Here is a 20435-nt window from a genome sequence, read left to right as displayed (position 1 = left end):
ATGCAGAATGAAGTTCTTAAGGACTCCTCATTATACTAGAAATGTGCTTTGGGGTTATCAGAATTAATATAATTGTTGTTTCACAGGTATTGCAATAAATTTGGGTGGTTTATACCAGTGATATCAAACCAGTGATTAGAGTGCAATGAGAGGAATATGAAGGACAGAAGGTAGAAGTGTATTTGTTATGACTGTCCCTGCCATACTGTTCAGATTAAACTTTCCCTTGCCCATACGCAAACTCTCATGTCACTGTTTTCCTGCTCTTCACGAGGACTCTCAGATTCTTATTTCTGTCCTTATCCACTATAGACAAGCCCTTTTTTTCCTTCCATTGCTTTCTGATGACTATTTCTCCATTTTAGGATTCTCTTCCTGTACACCAGTGAGGTTAACAGTGAATTTTTCAGCTTTTCCTCTCACTGCCTCTCCTTCCTCTCTAAGATGCCTCCATTATTCTCTACTCTGTGCCATGAAGTGACAGCACAAAAAGTAGTAACCAGGACTACTGACAGGAAACAGAAGAGGGAGTCAGAAATTCAGGGCATTTGTGCTCAGTGGAAGTTAACACACCAGAAGAAAGAAAGCTGAGCTAGCCTTGTTCTTTCCAGAGCTGCAAGTTCTTCAAGAGGTATGAAAGGGTAAGGTGAACTTAAGATTATGCTGTACAGTTAGGTGAGTCTGCTGTGAGCAGACCCATCAGCCAGTTATTGGCTCTACCCAGAGAAGGAATAAGCCCTGAGTATTTTCACTTCCCCAACTTAAAAACAACACAACATTGCCTTAGATGTGTGCACCACCTTTCTTCATCTTCCTTCACTTGGTCCCAGTCCCTCTGGTTTCCTTTGATGAGATAGAAGATGAGGAAAAGTATCAAAATGGAATGTGGTGCAACCTATTATTATGCTGCCTTTTTATTAGCTGTTAGGAATTAGAGCTGCTGGCCCCTCCCAATCTATTCTCAGTCAGTGTTTTCAGTGGACACTGCTCCAACCTATCGGGTGTGAGAATCTGGCAGGCCATGTGATTGCTGCATAAGTTCTTGAGACAGGTCCATGCAGCCTGGAATTGCACAATTATTACAGAGTAGACAAGTTGAGCATTTTTAGAAAATTTCCAAGTATAGCACTGCAGTTACACTTGAATTCCATTTTTGAGATTTTCAGCCTTCCATTTTAGAATAACAGTATAATTAATTTAAGAAAAAGATATTTCAGCTGGGAAAGGAATGCCAAACAATGTGCCACATTCATTTTATACAGAGGTTTGGACTGAGTGAGGGACAGGCAGTGTTGAAATGTTTTCGCCCAACACAACTGCCCCTCTTTGATTCCTTCTCCCAGGTACAAGGCACGGTCAGGTGTGAGGGGTAGGCTCTCAGGCAGAGCTCAGCTGCCATGCTGACATACAGACCGCTGGATGCTCCTCTCCTATGCAGTGCCAGACACTCACGTCACCACCTCTCCCCCCTGCGCCAATCTCAGCTGCTGATTATAGCCAGATGTCAACGCAAGCCACTAATCAGCTCAGCACACAGTGAGATGGCTGTGTACCTTCCCAGCAGTCTCACATGCTTTTCTGTCAGCTATTGTTCCACAGCCCATGCAATGGAAGCACTCAGTTCTTGCTTGCACACCGTGCTGCAGTTCTGCTGCAGCCAAGCTGAGTCCTCAGCTTGGCTTACACGTCATTTATTTAACTCACGGGTGTATTTACTTCCTCAGCACACACCAATTACAGTAAATGTTAACTCGGCACAATTAACCAGTCACCATCAAGGCCCAACAGTCATAGTGCTGCTCCTGTAGTCAGCACAGAGGTGATCATCCTTATGCTCAGCTCTGGTGAGGCTGCAGCTCGAATACTGTGTTCAATTTTGGGCCCCTCACTACAAGAAAGACATTGAGGCCCTGGAGCATCTGCAGAGAAGGGCAGCAAAGCTGGTGAGGTGTCTGGAGCACAACTCTTAGGAGTACTTTGAGTACTTTGGATGCAACTGTTTCTTCAGGGTTTGGTGACTGAAAACCTTATAAACAGTGTATTTTTTTTTTCTACACAGACCCCTTGAGTTAGCCATAAGTAAAAGCACACAGTAAACAGGGCTCTACAAGGACGACAAAACTGGTATGACAAGTGTAGCATTAGTGGGTCACTTATTCACAGTTCCAACAGCTAACATATGGTTTGTTCTGGCAACAGTGACATCACCAACCCAGCTCTGCTACTACAGACCCACAGATGGCTGAGGGGCAAACCAGCCTGTGAGAGCTCCATTCAGTTGGGGCTGCAATGGTGGAGGCCCCAGGACCCTGAGCTATACCTGCAGCCCATTACTGTTCTGTACTGTTTGGTGCCCCTGCACCAAACTGCCTCCATTTTGCATGAATCCCTCATGAAGCTACCTGCTTGTAGCTTGGCTTCTATCACTGCAGCTACTTGCATGAACGAGCACCATCCTTTGGCATTGGAGGAAAATCACAGAATCATAGAATCATAGAATCACAAGGTTGGAAAGGACCTACAAGATCATTTAGTCCAACTGTCCTCCCACAAGCCGCTAAACCGTATCTCATAGCTCCTAATCCAGACGCCTCTTGAACACTACCAGGGATGGCGACTCCACCACAGAATCACAGAATCACAGAACTGTAGGGGTTGGAAGGGATCTCCAGAGATCATCAAGTCCAACCCCCCTGCCAAAGCAGGTTCCCTACACCAGGTCACACAGGTAGGCATCCAGGCAGGTCTTGAACATCTCCAGAGAAGGAGACTCCACCACCTCCCTGGGCAGCCTGTTCCAGTGCTCCGTCACCTCACTGTAAAGAAGTTCTTGCGCACATTTGTGTGGAACTTCCTATGCTGCAGTTTCCGGCCGTTTCCCCTTGTCCTGTCACCATTCACCACTGAAAAGAGTCCGTCCTCGCCACTCTGCCCCCAACACCTTAGATACTTATAGACCTGGATCAGGTCCCCTCTCAGTCTTCTTTTCTCAAGGATGAACAGACCCAGTTCACTCAGCCTTTCCTCATAGGGGAGATGCTCCAGGCCCCTCACCATCTTTGTGGCCCTCCGCTGGACTCTTTCCAAGAGATCCCTGTCTTTTTTGTACTGGGGAGCCCAGAACTGGACACAGCACTCCAGATGAGGCCTTACCAGGGCAGAGTAGAGGGGGAGGATCACCTCCCTCGACCTGCTGGCCACGCTCTTTTTAATGCATCCCAGGATGCCATTGGCCTTTTTGGCCACAAGGTCACACTGCTGGCTCATGGCCAACCTGTCATCTACCAGGACACCCAGGTCCCTCACTTGCAGAGCTCCTCTCCAGCAGGTCATCCCCCAGCCTGTATTGGTGCATGCAATTATTCCTCCCCAGATGCAATACTCTACACTTGCTTTTGTTAAACCTCATCCGTTTTTTTTCTGCCCAGCTCTCCAGCCTGTCCAGGTCTTGCTGAATGGCAGCACGGCCTTCAGGCGTGTCAGCCAATCCTCCCAACTTCGTATCATTAGCAAACTTGCTGAGGGTGGCCATTATCCCCTCATCAAGGTCATTGATGAAGATGTTGAACAAGACCGGATCCAGCACCGACCCCTGAGGAACACCGCTAGTTACAGGCCTCCAACCGGACTCTGCACCACCAACGACAACCCTCTGCGCTCTGCCAGTCAGCCAGTTTTCAACCCACCTCACTGTCCACTCATCTATCCCACACTTCCTCAGCTTTGTTATAAGGATGTCGTATACCTGTCCAGGCCACAGGCATCCAGTTTCCCCAGGAGAATACTGTGAGAGACCGTGTCAAAGGCTTTGTTGAAGTCTAGATAGACTACGTCAACAGCCTTTCCCTTGTCTACCCCTCTGGTTACCCAGTTCCCAGTTGTAGAAGGAGAAGGAGGTTGCTGCCTGAGGGTTGGACTCAGTCATTTCAGCATCCTTAGCCCACAGGAGCTCTCAGCATCTACTGTTTCCACCTTCCCTTCTGAAGGTTCATTTCTGAGTCAGCATGCTGTGCCTTTGTGCCCGCCCGCTCATGCAGTTTATCCTTTCTGCTTAGTCAGCTGCCCCATAAAGGAGTTCCGCTCCACAAAGCCACATTCCTGGCTCTCTCCAGCATTATCCTCCCCAACTTGCCAGCCTTTGCAAGAAGGAAGGTGGGCACCAAACACACTGCAATGCAAACAATGCTTACCCCGTAATGGGGAGATGCCTGGATGCCTGCAGATTCAGATGGTTCACTGTGATGGGCAGGGTACAGTCCACCAGTAGTAATACGCCATCTTAGTAATTCCTAACAGGCTTAGAAACATGACTGGTGAACCTGTATGACAGCCCTTTAAAAGTACTTGCTCAGAGGCAGGTTTTGTCAGTGGACTCTGTCAAGGAGCAGCAACACCAGCAACCTGCATTAGGATGTCCGTGCAGGAGCCAAGGTACCCTCTTTCACTACCTAGTTACCAAGGCATTCAATCCTAACACAAATGCCAGCCCTCTCTTAGCAATTAACCTGTTTGGGATTTTAATTTCACAATTGCTATCTTGCTAATCTAATTAATTCCTCACCTGCTGTCAGAGACAGCTAAACTGTTTTTCAGGAAGACCCACAGGACAGAAAATTGCTGTAAAACACAAAGCTCTTCTACTGGTAGCATGTCAGGTCAGCCTTACCTGGCACTATCCCTTTGCAGAAGAAGCCTCAAGTACTGTTCTCAGCTGGTGATCCATGGCCCGTGCCATGGAAATGCTCACCTCCCATGTGTGTTGTCACTGGCACAGGTCACCACACTCAGCCCATCTGTACTGAAATCCAGCTCAAAGCAAGGCTGAGATGTTACTGCATCAGAAATGAAAATTTTATTATGTAGTCCTACAAAACATGGAATAGTGATACAGCTTTTCCTGATGAAGAAGCCACTAGAGTTATCCAGCTGGAAAAAAAATCACTATAGACTCTAGCAACAGATGTATGCAGACAAGGAGTTCCGAGAAACCTTTTACAGCAATTCACCCCAGCTCTTACTGCAGCACAGGCATCAATACCAAGAAATCAACCTGCTGCAGGCAACACTCCATCCTGCTGTCACTCATCCTTAGTTCTATCTATCTTCTTATTTTTCTGGGCCCATGAGAAGCATCAGAAGGTCCTGTGTACAAGACTTAGGTTGAGACCCTCTGTTCTAAGGACCATTTCATCTGCAGCTGGCTCCTTTTTTTAAAAGGGTGAGTTTCAGCTCCTGTTCTATTTGGCTTTTTGTGTGTGTGACAGATGCTGTGTACATATTTTGACAGTCCCTAGTACTGTATTCTAGCAGTGTAAATGCTTCCTGCCTCCTAGAAAACCTTTCCTGTATGGACATACTGAAATAAAAAGGGAAGCTTCTCTAATGATATCCATCAATGGAAAACATTTGGCATAAATGAAAAACAAGCTTGTCTTTCCTGTATTTTTCTGTAGTCTATCGAGGAATAAAGTGGTCATGAGTAACTCAGACCAGGTGTGCCATCCATATCCCACAAGTCTCTCCATGTTTTTCACAACTTGTATCTTCATTAAATTGGAATGGGCTACCTATGTCCTTCTTGCAAGCCTCACATAGTACCCTCATAATAGTTGGTTTTGGTCTACTTAATTCTTATTTAACTCTCTTACAACTCTATTATTTTCACATCTGCATTTTTTTTCCTAGCCAGACACAACTCATAGAATCATAGAATCACCAAGGTTGGAAAAGACCTCCAAGATCATCCAGTCCAATCATCCACCCATCACCAGTATTTCCCCACTAAACCATGTCCCTCATCACAAAATTTCTTATGTTCCTTGAACACCTCCAAGATCGGGGACTCCACCACCACCCTGGGTGGCCCATTCCACTGTTTTGGACTGTTGGACTAGATGATCTTGCAGGTCGTTTCCAACCTTGTGATTCTGTGATTCTGTATTGGAAAAGCAGCATTTCCTAAAGTCTAGCCTCAATCTCCCCTGGCACAACTTGAGACCATTCACTTCAGTCCTATCACTGATAACACAAAGAAAGAGGCCAATCCCCACCTCACCACAACCACCCTTCAGGAAGTTGTAGAGAGCAATAAGGTCTCCCTGAGCGTTCTCTTCTCCAGAACAATCCCAGCTCCTTCAGCCACTCCTCATAAGACCTGTGCTGCAAAACCCTCACCACTTTCGTTGCCCTTCTCTGAACATGCTCCTGGGCCTCAGTGCCTTTCTTGTAGTGCGGGGCCCAAAACTGAACACAGTACTCGAGGTGCAGCCTCACCAGAGCTGAGTACAGAGGCACAATTACCTCTCTGCTCCTGCTAGACACACTATTTCTAATGCAGGCCAGGATGCCATTGGCTTTCTTGGCCACCTGGGCACACTGCTCATAATATCCGGCCAACCATTGACCAATACCCACAGATCAGTTTCCTCTACACAGTCTTCCAGCCACTCTGCCCCAAGCCTGTAGTGTTGCTGGGAACTGCTGTGGCCCAACTCAGGACCTATTGCTTGGACTTGTTGAACCTTATGTCATTGGCCTCAGCCTAGTGATCCAGTCCGTCCAGATTCTGCTGCAGTGTCTTCCTACCCCCAGGCAGATCAACACTCCCTGCCAACTTGGTGTCACCTGCAAACTTACTAAGGGTGCAGTCAATGCCCTCAGCCAGGTCATCAATAAAGATACTGAAGAGGACAGGCCCCAGCACTGACTTCTGCGGAGCACTACTCATGACTGGTTGCCAGCTGGATTGAACTCCATTCTCCACCGCTCTCTGGCCCCTGCCCTCCAGCCAGTTCTTACTTAGCCAAGAATGTACTTGTCTATGCCACGGGCTGTCAGCTTCTGCAGGTGAATACTGTGCGAGACAGTGTCAAAAGTTTTGCTGAAGTCTAGTGAACTACATGAACAGCCTTTCCCTCATCCACCAGATGTGTCACTAGATCATAGATGGAGATGAGGTTGGTCATGCAGGACCTGCCCTTCATGAACCCGTGCTGGCTAGGTGTGATCGCTTGGTTGTCCCATACATGCCGCATGTTCCAGTTGGTTGAGGTTGGCAGAAAAAGGTGCTACCTCAGAATCCAAGAGCTCTATAAAAATGTCTTTGCCCAGAGCCAGCCTTGAGGTGCTCATCAGGTGCCATAAGAAGATGCCTGCACCACCAGCTGCTCTTAGGGTTTCTTTTACTCAATCCTGGCAAGCTCCCCTATCCTTATGCCTTGCTAGCGGTCACTACAGGCACTGTTTGCAGTGCTTTCCACCATATCCTGCACCTGAATTGGCTCCATGCAGAGCTGCAGCTGCTGTTCACACTGATTCTGGCTGCTACACCACCAACTAGTGTGATGCACAGATTCCTTCTGCATATGTTCTCTTCCCCTCCTACACACAGTGTGCCTAAAACAAACACAAGCAATTACAGAAAAGGAAATAAGGGCACAGGAATTGAAGCAAACTACTTTCAATTCTGAGAATCAGTAAGTAAAATAAAACTGCAAAGCAGTGCAATAAATCTCCCTCAGTATGTCATCGTACCTACACACAGTGTATTATGGGTTATAAAATAATGTTACCTCAAAACACTGAAATTGCAGCCCTGTTACATCTCCTGAGTCTTCTATACAGACCCCCCAAAATATTTTTTTTTTCCAAAAGACATTCCACTCACTTTTCAAAAGACATTTTCTGCAGAACCAGAACTTCATCACAGCAGTCACATAGCTATTATATAGCACATAGCTATTACAAGCATAACTGAGTTGCTCATTAACTCTAAAGGAGATAACTCAGCTCTCAACCCAGTTTTCCTGAAAAGCTGAAGGCTAGACACCAAGACTTAGACAAATACACATAGAATCATAATAGCTGAGCTACAGTAAACCTCTCAGGACATCTTGAGTTTGAGACAAATGATTATTCTATTATATAATTTCAATATTAAAATGATCGTTTGTCATGGGAAATAATTGCTGTTTGTATACAAGTAATTTTTCTCTCACCAATAATATCAAGGAACTAGATCAAAAGTAACAGAAACAAACCAAACAATCAAGCTTATCTTTAACAGCCTTCATGTAAGCAAAGCTGGAGATATGTTTTCATGTGAGCTGTTTCATGAGGAACTGAGAGACACTGACATCTCAGAGATCACTGAGGAACTGCTACTCTGTATCAACACCACTTCAAGAGGGGGAAATCATTGGGCCACAACCAACTATTTATAAGAAATCTCTGATGGAAATCAGGAGTGGAAACAATTTCACAATTCTGTATGTTTTGGCAATCTCAACTTTAAAAATTTCAGCCACTTACAAGACTGAATAATGTGCTGTATGCAATGCAACACATTTGCAGGGGAAACACACCAACATTCACAGCCAAGGAGGACTGTCATCACTTTATATCACTTTATCTTCTTGGCAGTACCCCAAGACCTTCGCTCTGAGAGCTGCTGGACTCACTGATATTTGCTTCACAGAATTGCAGGGGTCGAAAGAGACCTCTGGAGATCATTGAGTCCAATCTGCTGCTGAAGCAGGTGCCCAGGTTATAAAGGAAAGCGTCCAGGTGAGTTTTTAATATCTCCAGAGGAGGAGACTCTACAACATCCCTGGGCAGCCTTATCCAGTGCCAGGTCATCCTCGAAGCAAAGTCGTTCTCCTTCACGTTCAGATGGAATCTCCTGTGTTCCAGTTCTCGCTTGCTGCCCCTTGTTCTGTTGCTGGGCATCATTGAAAAGAGCCTGTCTCTACCCACTTGACTCCCACACTTCAGATATTTATAACCACTGATAAGATTACCCCCTAGACTTTTTTTTTTTTTTTTTTTTTTTTTTTTTTCCAGGCTGAACAGGCCCAGGTCTCTCAGTCTTTCCTCATAAGGGAGATGCTTCAGGCCCCTGATCATCTTTGTGGCCCTCTGCTGCACTCTGTAGAAGTTCCCTGTCTTTCTTGAGCTGCAGAATCCAGAGCTGAACACAGTACTCCAGATGTGGGCCCTCCAGGGCAGATTAGAGGGGGAAAATCACCTCCCTCGGCCTGCTGGCCATGCTCTTTAATGATATCTCTTGGTCACAAGGGCACACTGCTGACTCACAGCCAACCTGCTGTTCACCAGAACACCCAGATCCTTTTCCACGGAGTTCTTTCCCAGCAGCTCAGCCTCCTCCACTATATTAATCCCAAAGGCTAGCCTGACATCGGGCTTTCAAATAACGGACAGATTCGGGTTCGGGAAGACCCGGCTCCTCCACAGCGTTGCCCTCGCTAACTTCTCTGCGCTTTCCACCTCCATCCCCCGCCCTCAGAGCACCGCAGAGCGCGTACACCCACGCCCCTAACGGCTGCAGGCGACCGTTGGGGCGGCCATTACAGGCAGCCCCGCCCCCCGGCGCCTGGGGGCGGGAGGGGGCGCGGCACTACGCAGTCCCCTGCCGCCATTTTGGTTGGGCTTGCGTCGCTTCCGCTGCCGCGAAGTAAACAGAGAGAGAAAAAGGGGGAGTGCAGCGGAGCGGTGGGACGAGGCGTGCTGTGCCGAGCGGGACGTGCCGCTGCGCGAAGAAGGCGTCGGTGGTCGGCTGCGGTGGAGGGGCTCATGTGGCCGGAGTGGAGGCGGCGGCGCGGTCCGAGCCCCGGTTGATGAGAGGCGCAGCAGGGAGCCGCCAGGTGAGCGGCTGTGGGAGAGTGGCCCGGCCCGGAGGCACCCGTGGCAGAGGCGGCGCCGGGTGCTGAGGGTGTCGCGGCAGCTGGGGCTGCCTCACAGCCTCCTTGGGACAGGGAGGAGCAACCGGAGCCGTGCACGGCTTTTAGTGGTGTTTGTTTGTTTGTTTTTGTTTTTTAATTACTGCCGTTGTTTTCTGTCCGCAAGTTGCTCAGCGTTTCCGACGGCGTTGGGCTTGTACTGTGCTCCTCCTGCCCGTCGGTGGCTGTCAGACTCAAAAGCAGGCTTCTGTGACGGGTTGAGGTTTGTCTGGAGAGCCTCGAGGAGTCGTGCATCTGGGTATTGTACCTCTGTAGTTTGATAGCGTTGGTTGTTTTTCTGTCATTCTGTTTGTTTTCCTACTTCTGTCGACAACTTTGCTTTGAAATTTGTGATGGTTACAGTAGAGGATTGGGAAAACAGGTCGGATGTACATCCTGGGAGTGAGCTGAAAGGAGGAGTGATGGCTCGTGTGTTGAAGGAAGTGTTAAACCAATGCTGACTGAAAAGCACCATGTTACAAATGCTGATAATTAGTACAGGCAATTAGTGTACAGGGGCACGCCCGTGTGAAATCTTGCATCAGTACTTTCCTTACTGAACTTAGATATTTCTCTTGGCCTTGAAATCAAAATTCAGCCAATTCTTTGAAATACTGGATGTGTAAATGAAAGGAAGCGTAGCTACCAGCTTCATTTTCCTTTTCTTGCAATAGTTTTGCAGAAAGGCTTACTTTCCTAATTGACTTTTTCGGTTTGTATACAGCATTAGAGAAAAATGCATTGGAATGGGTTGCCCAGAGAGATGTCCTCGGAGACATCCAAGATCAGGCTGGATGGGGCTCTGAGCAGTGTGCTCTAGCTGTAGGTGTCCCTGTTCACTGCAGGGGAGTTGGACTAGCTGATCTTCAAAGATTCTCTCCAGCACAAGTGGTTCTGTGATTCTTTTATTTACAGGAGAATCTGAAATGTCGGTAACAAGAAAGTTGTCTGGAAACATGTCTTTCCATCCCATACTTGTTAACCATGCATTTGGAACGCATGGCATTGTGTCGTCTTGGAAGGTTGTAACCTGAATTGGATCATCAGTACAGCTCTAGGATGACCATGTTGTCTCCTTCCTTTTTGACTGTCTTTTCATGGAGTACCCTGCAGCTTATTGAGTGTGTTTTGAGCTATAGCCAGTGTATGTTAACTGCTTAGAACTCATCCAGGCTGGTCTGTGTGCTCTAAGGTGCAGCTTGCAAGTTGATTGGTGCTTTTAGCAGTCACATCCTGGAGTTCTTTCCAAGTGGAAAAAATTCACACAATTCTGATAGAAGGAGTTAATTCCTGGTCAGTTCTCTGGAGAAGTGCCAGATGTGCTGCTTGTGTCTTTGAAAAGATGACTTAGTAAAAATTGTACCTGCACAATGGTATTCCCCCCTCTATGTGTGACGAGGGAACAAATCCAGAATTTGACCCTCTGAAGCTATGCGTAGAAGTAGTGTGCTGACTTGAAAACGTGTGTGTGTGTATTAGCTTATCTTCAGAAGACAAGGCGCTCTGTAATAGAAGATGTGGAGAGCTGTGTCAAACATTTACCTTCTGTAGTTATTACAGATGAACATGAAATGGATTTGGAAAGATTTAAAGGCATCAAGCATGCTGCCTCAAATTTAGCACCTGAATAACTTGTTATGGTAATTGCTCATTAGAATGTAGTTGTTTTGAATTTATCTTCAATGTGATGTTTGAAGTAGTAATGCATTTTGGGCTAGTTTATTGCAGATAACACTTTCGTGCTATGCTTAGTGTTTACTGTAAACATTAGCATGATGGATCTACTGTGAGTTTACTAGCCTAATTAGCAAGTTGCTTAAATATTTCACTTATTTTCAGTAGCAAAATAGAGTTCCTTCATCTTTCTGCTAGCTGAAGATGATATGTTGCTATATTCAGTTTTCCTGCATACCAATATGTGCAAGTGAAGGTAGCAGCTCAGCAACAGAGCTCTTTCTTAGGAGAGCTTGTTTCACTGCAGCAGCAATATTTGGCATGGGCTTATAGCCATGAGCTGTGGACCACGGTAAGTAGTTCTCAGCAAGTGAGAGGAGACTTTTGCTCTCCTGTGATCTTGTGATTGCCGCCAGTGCTAGTAGGATTAGAGAACCAGGAGACTAGTGGTGTTCATCAGTCTTTGATGACTGTGTGTTCAGCTTTGAGCACAACATTTTATTTCCAGACCTCAACTGATAGGTTGCTATTATCTTGTGAGTAGGAGGTGCTATTTAGGTGTTTCATGGGTACTCGAGGAGATGCCCACTTTGGGAAAACAATCCATGATGTGCTGGATGTTAAAACATTTTTTTTTTTTTTCCCCTCTTTAAAAGACTTCTAGACTTTTGCTTGGTTGCTGTTCATGGCATAGAAAGTTAATTGTCTAGATAACAAGTGAACTGGACAGGCATCCGTTAAACTTCATTTGAAATTCCATGCCTTAGGGAGCCATGCAGAAAATAAACTGGGGAAGTTGGCTGGGGGGGGCTGCTGTTACTTAGGGTGTGGCTGGGCATAGGTCAGTGAGTGGCAAGTAATTGTGTTTTGCGTCATATCTTATTTCTTACTTTCCTTCTCCTTTCCATCTTTCTTATTAAGTTGTCCTTATCTCAGTGTATGAATTCTTGTACTTTTACTTTGTTCCATCCCCATAGTTCTCCCCCTCATCCTGTCGAGAGAACACATGGATCAAAACCTGATACTGAATTTCAGATGTACATATGTGTGATGTGTTTCACATGTGGTGTTTTTTCATCTGTAGTAACATAAGGTATCAGTAGTACAAGTGGGGGATGAAGTACATGCTACTGAGAATGGAGTAACCTTTGGATTCAGACTTGTTGAATTTAATATAATTCAGAAGAAAGTTTACTGATTCCTCTAATCTCCTGTTCTGGGGAGAGGCAGAGGGAGTGCTGAGCCTCTCAGATTTTTATTGGTGATCTTTCACAGTCTATTAATTGGTTGGAAAAATGAATTTATTTTTTTTTTTTTGGATGACATGTTTTTAAGGGTATTGATTTAAGACTAAGATGCTGAAATAACATCTTTTGCGTAAAGAAATTAATCCTACTTGAGAATAAAAACAGATCAGATGCATCTGCAAGCATTAATACATTGATTTTTAAAAATTTCTTAATACTTCAATTTGAACTTCTGTCCTACGAGTTCAGATGGTGTTGTTTCTGGTGTGTGTGGGGGGAGAGCACTGAATGAGCGTTCAGAATATTGTTTGGAAGAACACTGATGAGAAAGTAAACTAATAATCGGCAAACTAGTGGAACAAGTTAGGTTTAGAGCATTCTCAGATAAGTGGAATACTGGGAGTTGCTGTTGTGTGTGAATTGGCTGTGGTAATGGTTATAGAAGTAACATTAAAGTTATTTGTTTTGGTGGTAATAAGACTTTTAGGTTGCTGTTTCACACTTACTGCTACTTGATGGTTTTATTTCCTTTCTGAAGCAAAACAGACCTCTGGAAAAATGTGGTTGCAGAAAACATGCATCTTTTTGTCCATGGTTTTCTATAAACATTAGGTTTATTTGAGCTCTGTTATATTTACACAGTTCATGGAAAATGTGTTCTTATCTTTGTAGAATGAAACGAGGAAGGAAGACTAATGAGGCCAACAGCAGTTCATCTGAAGAGACAGCTGAAAAAGAATCCAAGAGGCACAAGAGCGTAGATGACAAAGCCACAGTTGTACAGAGTCCTGACTGGGGTAACCTGCTCCAAGACATTATTCTGCAGGTATTTCAGTACTTGCCCCTTTTGGATCGTGCTCATGCATCACAGGTCTGCCGAAGCTGGAACCAGGTGTTTCATATGCCTGATCTCTGGAGGTGTTTTGAGTTTGAACTCAATCAACCGGCTACATCTTACTTGAGGGCTACACATCCTGAACTGATCAAGCAAATAATAAAGAGGCATTCCAATCACTTGCAGTATGTAAGCTTCAAGGTAGGGTATTTTATAGGTTTTTCTTATAATAACTTTCTAAAAATTAATGCAAGTTAGATTTTGTTCCTTTTTTTTTTTTTTTTTTTTTACTTCATTTACTTTTTTAACTTTTATTTACTTTATTATTTGTGGGGGGCGGAATGGCAAGGCCAGACTGTTTTCAGTGGTGAGTGGAGACAGGACAAGGGGAAACGGACGGAAACTGCAGCATAGGAACTTCCGCACAAATATGCGCAAGAACTTCTTTACAGTGAGGGTGACGGAGCACTGGAACAGGCTGCCCAGGGAGGTGGTGGAGTCTCCTTCTCTGGAGATGTTCAAGACCTGCCTGGATGCCTACCTGTGCGACCTGGTGTAGGGAACCTGCTTTGGCAGGGGGGTTGGACACGATGATCCCTGGAGGTCCCTTCCAACCACTACGATTCTGTGATTATGAATGTTTCTAGGAATTATCTCTGATACTTGAGATAGTTTTGGTGGCTTATGTAATATTAAAGCATGAGAAATATTAATATCAGTAATTGACATAGTTATGGCGTGGTCTTTGTTATTAAGATCTTCAGTTATTAAAGAGGGAATGTGGCAGTTCTCAGTCTGGAAGACTTGGTTTTCAGGTTCATTATACTGGATAGCAATAAAGGCTTCTTTGAATGTTAGTAGCAGTAAGAAGGCCAGGAAAAATGTTTGCATGCTGCTGGATGAGATGTCAGTGTCCTAGTAATGGAGAACGTTAAGAAGGTAGCAGTAATGACTGAAGCAAAGAAGGCATTCAGTAACTCTTAAGACTGCCCCTCAGGAATCCCAGGCGCTAGAGGTAAGAGAGAGAATCTGAGGAAGGGAAAACTTGGTTGGGGAGCTGTTCAGAGATCACTTAGGCAAATTTAACACATGCAAATTCGTGAGCCGTTATAGGATCATGGAATAATTAAGATTGGAAAAGATGTTTAAGATCATCTAGTCTGACTGTCTGCCTACCACCAGATTGCCCACTATGCCATGTCTCTAAGTACTTCATCTGCCCTTTTCTTAAGCACATCCAGCAACGGCAGCACCACTGCTTCCCTGGGCGACCTGTTCACTGCCTAGCCACTCCTTTGGAGAAGAAATTATTCCGGATATCCAGTCTGAACTTCTACTGGTGCAACGTGAGGCCATTCCCTCTTACTTTGCCACTAGTTAACTGAGGGAGGAGGCTGACCCCCACCTCACCACAGCCTCCTTTCGGGTAGTTGTAGGGAGTGATAGACAAGTGATAGTATAGAGTGAGCCTCCTCTTCTCCAAACTAAACCAGTCAGAGGATGTACCCGTGAGTGCTGAGTCAGAGCTGGTAGAAGAGTTCGCTAAGCTGCTCTCTGTCATCCATGGAAGGTCATGGAGAATAGGAGAGGTTCTGGAGGAAAGCCTGTGTCATTCCAGCCTTCAAAAGAGCAAGGAGGACCTAGGAAACTACAGGCGAATCAGCTTCATGTCCAAACCTAGAAAGGTGATGGTACATTTTATTCTGGATGTCATGTCTCCAAGCAAGGGAAAGAAAGGATGGTTATCAGGACGTAGTCAATGTGGATTTACCAAGAGGAGACTGCCCTTGACTAATCTGGTAATTTTCTGTGATGTCTTGACCAGCTGGGTAGATGACGGGACAGCAATGGATGTTTTGTACTTGGACTTCAGCAAAGCTTTTGACACTGTCTGTGTAACGTCCTTGTAGGTAAGCTTAGGCAGTGTGGGGTAGATAAGTGGGCAGTGAGGTGAATTGTAAACTGGCTGACTGAGAGAGCTCAGAGAGTTGTAATCAGTGGTGCAGAGTCTGCCGGAAGCCTGTGATCTAGTGATCCCTAAGGGTAGGTAATGTATCCAGTCTTGTTCAACAAATTCATTAGTGACCTGAATGAAGGGATAGGAATGCACCCTCAGCAAATCCGGGAGGACTAGCTGGCACACCAAAAGGCTGTACTGCCATTGAACAGGGCCTGCTCTGACTGGAGATTTGGGCAAAGAAGAATCTTATGAAGTTCAACAAGGGCAAGCATGGAGTCTTGCATATAACCAGATACAACCATACAGGCTACTGGCTGAGCTGCTGGGAGTAGCTCTGCAGAGAAGGACCTGAATATCATTGTGGACAACAATTTGACCATGAGCCAGCAATGTGCACTTGTGACCAAGAAGGCCAATGGTATCTTGAGGTATATTAGAAGGAAAATGGCTGGCAGGTTGAGGGAGGTAATTCTCCCCCTCCTCCCTGTTCTGGTGAGGCTAAATCTGGAGTACTGTGTCCAGTTCTGCATTCTGCAGTTCAAGAAAGACAGGGAATTTTCTACAGAGTGCAGCAGAGGGCCACGAAAATGATCAGGGGTGTGAAGCATCTCCTTATGGGGAAGAACTGAGAGACCTGGGACTGTTCAGCCTGGTGAAAAAAGACTGAGGGGTAATCTTATCAGTGGTTATAAATATCTGAAGTGTGGGAGTCAAGTGGGTAGAGACAGGCTCTTTTCAATGATGCCCAGCAACAGAAGAAGGGACAAGCAAGTGAGAACTGGAACACAGGAGATTCCATCTCAACGTGAAGAAGAACAGCTTTGCTTTGAGGATGACCTGGCACTGGATAAGGCTGCCCAGAGATATTGTAGAGTCTCCTTCTCTGGAAATATTCAGAACCTGCCTGGATGCATCATTGTGCAGGCAACCAGGGTACCTCTGCCCCATTGTATGTACTGCAGCTGCTTGATTTGGTATCATACGTAAGCTGGCTATCACAAGGCTTGCAGATGATTTAGGCTTTTTATCTTCACAGAATCACCAAGGTTGGAAAAGATGTTCAAGATCATCCAGTCCAATCATCCACCCATCACCAATAATTCTCACTAAACCATGTTGCTCAACATCCAAATGTTCCTTGAATGCCTCCGTGATCAGTGACTCCACCACTCCCTGGGTAGCCCATTCCAATGCCTGACCACTCTCAGAAAAATACTATTTCCTAACATCCAGCCTAAATCTCCCTTAGCGCAGCTTGAAGCCATTCTCTCTAGTTCTATCACTAGTTACACAAGAGAAGAGGCTGACCCCCAACTTGCTACAACCTATTGCTTGCAATAAGGTCTCCCCTGAGCCTCCTCCAGACTGAACAAGCTCCTTCAGCTGTCCCTCATAAGGCCGCTGCACCAGACCTCTCGCCAGTTTCGTTGCCCTTTTCTGAAGCCGCTCCAAGGCCTCAATATCTTTCTTGCAGTGAGGGGCCCAAAATTGGACACAGTACTTGAGGTGTGACCATACTAGTGCTGAGTACAGGGGGATGATCACCTCTCTGCTCCTGCTAGACACACTATTCCTAATGCAAGCCAGGATGCCATTGGCCTTCTTGGCCACCTGGGCATGCTGCTCCTCACATCTGGCCAAACATTGACCAATACCCACAGATCAGTTTCCTCTACACAGTCTTCCAGCCACTCTGCCCCAAGCCTGTAGTGTTGCTGGGAACTGCTGTGGCCCAACTCAGGACCTATTGCTTGGACTTGTTGAACCTTATGTCATTGGCCTCAGCCTAGTGATCCAGTCCGTCCAGATTCTGCTGCAGTGTCTTCCTACCCCCAGGCAGATCAACACTCCCTGCCAACTTGGTGTCACCTGCAAACTTACTAGGGGTGCAGTCAGTGCCCTCAGCCAGGTCATCAATAAAGATACTGAAGAGGACAGGCCCCAGCACTGACTTCTGCGGAGCACTACTCATGACTGGTTGCCAGCTGGATTGAACTCCATTCTCCACCGCTCTCTGGCCCCTGCCCTCCAGCCAGTTCTTACTTAGCCAAGAATGTACTTGTCTATGCCACGGGCTGTCAGCTTCTGCAAGTGAATACTGTGCGAGACAGTGTCAAAAGTTTTGCTGAAGTCTAGTGAACTACATGAACAGCCTTTCCCTCATCCACCAGATGTGTCACTAGATCATAGATGGAGATGAGGTTGGTCATGCAGGACCTGCCCTTCATGAACCCATGCTGGCTAGGTGTGATCGCTTGGTTGTCCCATACATGCCACATGATCCAGTTGGTTGAGGTTGGCAGAGAAAGGTGCAAAGGGCAAAGAAGGTTGAGGGCAAAGTCAAGTGTGTACAAACTCTGGAAACAAGGGCGTGTCACCTGGGAAGAATACAGGGATGCCGTCAGGACTTACAGACGTGGGATCAGAAAAGCCAAGCGCAGGCAGAACTGAACTTGTCAAGGGACGTGAAAAACAACAGGAAGACTTTCTACAGGTACATTGGACTGAAGACACAGGCCAGAGTGAGTGTACCTCCTTTGGTAAATGTAAAAGGAGAACTGGCTTCAGCGGACTAAGGGAAGGCTGAGGTACTGAATGAGTTGTTTGCCTCAGTCTTCACTGGTGGCCAGGATTCCAGTATTTCTCACGTCCCTGAGGCCTGTGTCTACAAACCTTTAGGTGAGGAATGGGGTGGTAAATTCCCCCCACCACCCTCAACTGTGAGGACAGAGCAGATCCGAGGTCGCCTCATGAGACTGAACATGTACAAGCTTATAGGGCCAGATGGTGTCATCCCAGGGTTCTGAAGGAGCTGGCTGAGGTGGTTGCCAAGCCGCTGTCCATCATATTTGAAAAGTCGTGGCTCTCAAATGAGGCCCGGATGACTGGAGGAAGGCTCACGTCACTCCCATTTACAAGAAAGAGAGCAAGGAGGACGCGGGGAACTACAGGCCAGTGAGCCTCACCTCTGTGCCTGGAAAGATCATGGAACAGATCCTCCTGGATGACATGCTTGATCACATGAGGAATAAGTGTGTGATCCGAGACAGCTAGCATGCACCAGGGGAAAGTCATGCTTAATCAATCTGGTGGCCTTCTATGATGGAGTGACGGCATTGGTGGACAAGGGCAAGGCAACCGATGTCATTTAGATGAACTTGAGCAAGGCCTTTGACATGGTCCCCCACCACATCCTTATCTCCAAACTGGAGGGATGTGGATTTGATGGGTGGACCACTCAATGGATAAGAAATTGGTTGAAAGGCTGCAGGCAGAGGGTGGTCATCAATGGCTCTATGTCCAGGTGGAGGCTGGTAATGAGCGGCATTCCTCAGGGGTCTGTCTTGGGACCGGTGCGCTTTAACATCTTTATCAATGACATCGATGATGGAATCGAGTGCACCCTCAGCAAGTTTGCTGATGACACCAGGCTGAGTGGTGCGGTTGACACGGTGGAAGGAAGGGATGCCATTCAGAGGGACCTCAACAGGCTTGAAAGGTGGGCCTGAGTGAACTTGATGAGGTTCAACACTGCAAAGTGCAAAGTTCTGCATTTGGGCCAGAGGAATCTGGGAGGCAGAATGGTGAGGCCACACTCTTTTCAGCAGTATGTGGAGACAGGAGAAGGGGAAACAGACGGAAACTGGAGCATATGAAGTTCCACACAACTGTGCCCAAGAACTTCTTTACAGTGAGGGTGATGGAGCGTTGGAACAGGCTGCACAGGGAGGTTGTGGAGTCTCTTCTCTGGAGATATTCAAGACCCACCTCTCAACGCCTACTTGCAACCTGGTGTAGGGAACCTGCTTTGGCAGGGAGGTTAGAGATTCATGATCCTTGAGGTCCCTTCCAACCCCTACGATTCTGTGATCTCCCTCAAGACTATCTGCTCCATAACCTTCCCTGGCACCGAGGTCAAGCTAACAGGCCTGTAGTTCCCCGGATCCTCCTTACGACCTTGTAGATGGGAGTCGCACTGGCAAGCCTTCTGGGACCTCAACAGTCAACAAGGAGTGCAGATTATGCAGATACAGATTATGACCTTGTTGTTATTTCCAAAACATGGTGGGACCACTCCCATGACTGGAGTGCTGAGATAGATGGTTACAAGCTCTTCAGAAGGGATAGACGAAGAAAGAAGGGTGGTGGTGTGGCCCTTTATATTAAAGACTGTTTTGATGTAGAAGAGCTTGGGGTTGGGAATGATAGAGTGGAGTGTCTGTGGGTAAGGATCAGGGGGAAGGCCTGTAGGGGTGGCATCTTGATGGGGGTCTGTTATAGACTGCCTAATCAGGACGAAGAGTTGGATGAGGCATTCTATGAGCAGCTCGCAGAAGTCACGCTATCGCCAACACTTATTCTGATGGGAGACTTCAACTTCCCTGATGTATGTTGGAAATATAATATAGCACAGAGGAAGCAGTCCAGGAGGTTTCTAGACTGTGTGGAAGATTGCTTCCTTACACAACTGGTAGGAGGGCCTACCAGGGTTGGTGCCCTGCTAGAGCTGCTCTTTACTAATAGAGAATGACTGGTGGAAGATGTGAAAGCTGGGGACTGTCTTGGGCAGAGTGACCACAGAATTGTAGAATTCTCCATTCTTGGGGATGTCAAAAGAGTGGCCAGCAGAACTACCTTCTTGAACTTCCAGTGGGCAGACTTTGACCTGTTCAGGGAGCTTGTAGCGCAGGTCCCTTGGGAGTCGCTTCTCAAGGGTAAAGGGGCCCAGGAAGCCTGGACGCTTCTCAAGACTGAAATCTTAAAGGCACAAGAACAGGCTGTCCCTGAGTGCCGTACGGTGAGCTGTAGGGGAAGACGACCGGTGTGGATGAGCCGGGAACTACTGTTGAGACTCAAGGAGAAAAAGAGAGTCTATATCCTCTGGAAGAAGGGACAGACTGCTTGGGGAGATTACAAAGAAGTAGCTAAGGTATGCAGGGAGGAATTTAGGAGGACGAAAGCCCAACTTGAGCTCAGGTCGG

At 46.6% G+C, this 20435-nt stretch overlaps 1 protein-coding gene across 3 annotated transcripts in view; it reads left to right on the top strand.

Moving 5' to 3' along the window:
• Positions 1-9457: 9457 nt before the first annotated feature.
• The window catches only part of FBXL3 (F-box and leucine rich repeat protein 3), a 56241-nt gene continuing 45263 nt past the window's right edge, over positions 9458-20435 (top strand). The window contains exons 1-3 of one of the 3 annotated variants that reach the window (XM_042867113.1): positions 9458-9662; positions 9865-9996; positions 13331-13694. In XM_042867113.1, the coding sequence (XP_042723047.1) occupies positions 13332-13694 (363 nt within the window). In that variant the 5' untranslated portion in view covers positions 9458-9662; positions 9865-9996; position 13331. The remainder of the gene's footprint in view (positions 9663-9864; positions 9997-13330; positions 13695-20435) is intronic. The other 2 variants (XM_042867111.1, XM_042867114.1) reach the window with 2 other exon arrangements.

The sequence above is a fragment of the Lagopus leucura genome, unplaced genomic scaffold (genome assembly GCF_019238085.1).
Source record: "Lagopus leucura isolate 7727_CA_CO unplaced genomic scaffold, USGS_WTPT01 Super-Scaffold_100001, whole genome shotgun sequence".
In the NCBI taxonomy this organism is placed as follows: Eukaryota; Metazoa; Chordata; class Aves; order Galliformes; family Phasianidae; genus Lagopus; species Lagopus leucura.
Note: the sequence above shows the minus strand (reverse complement) of the source record. Positions and strands in the feature narration are given on the sequence as shown.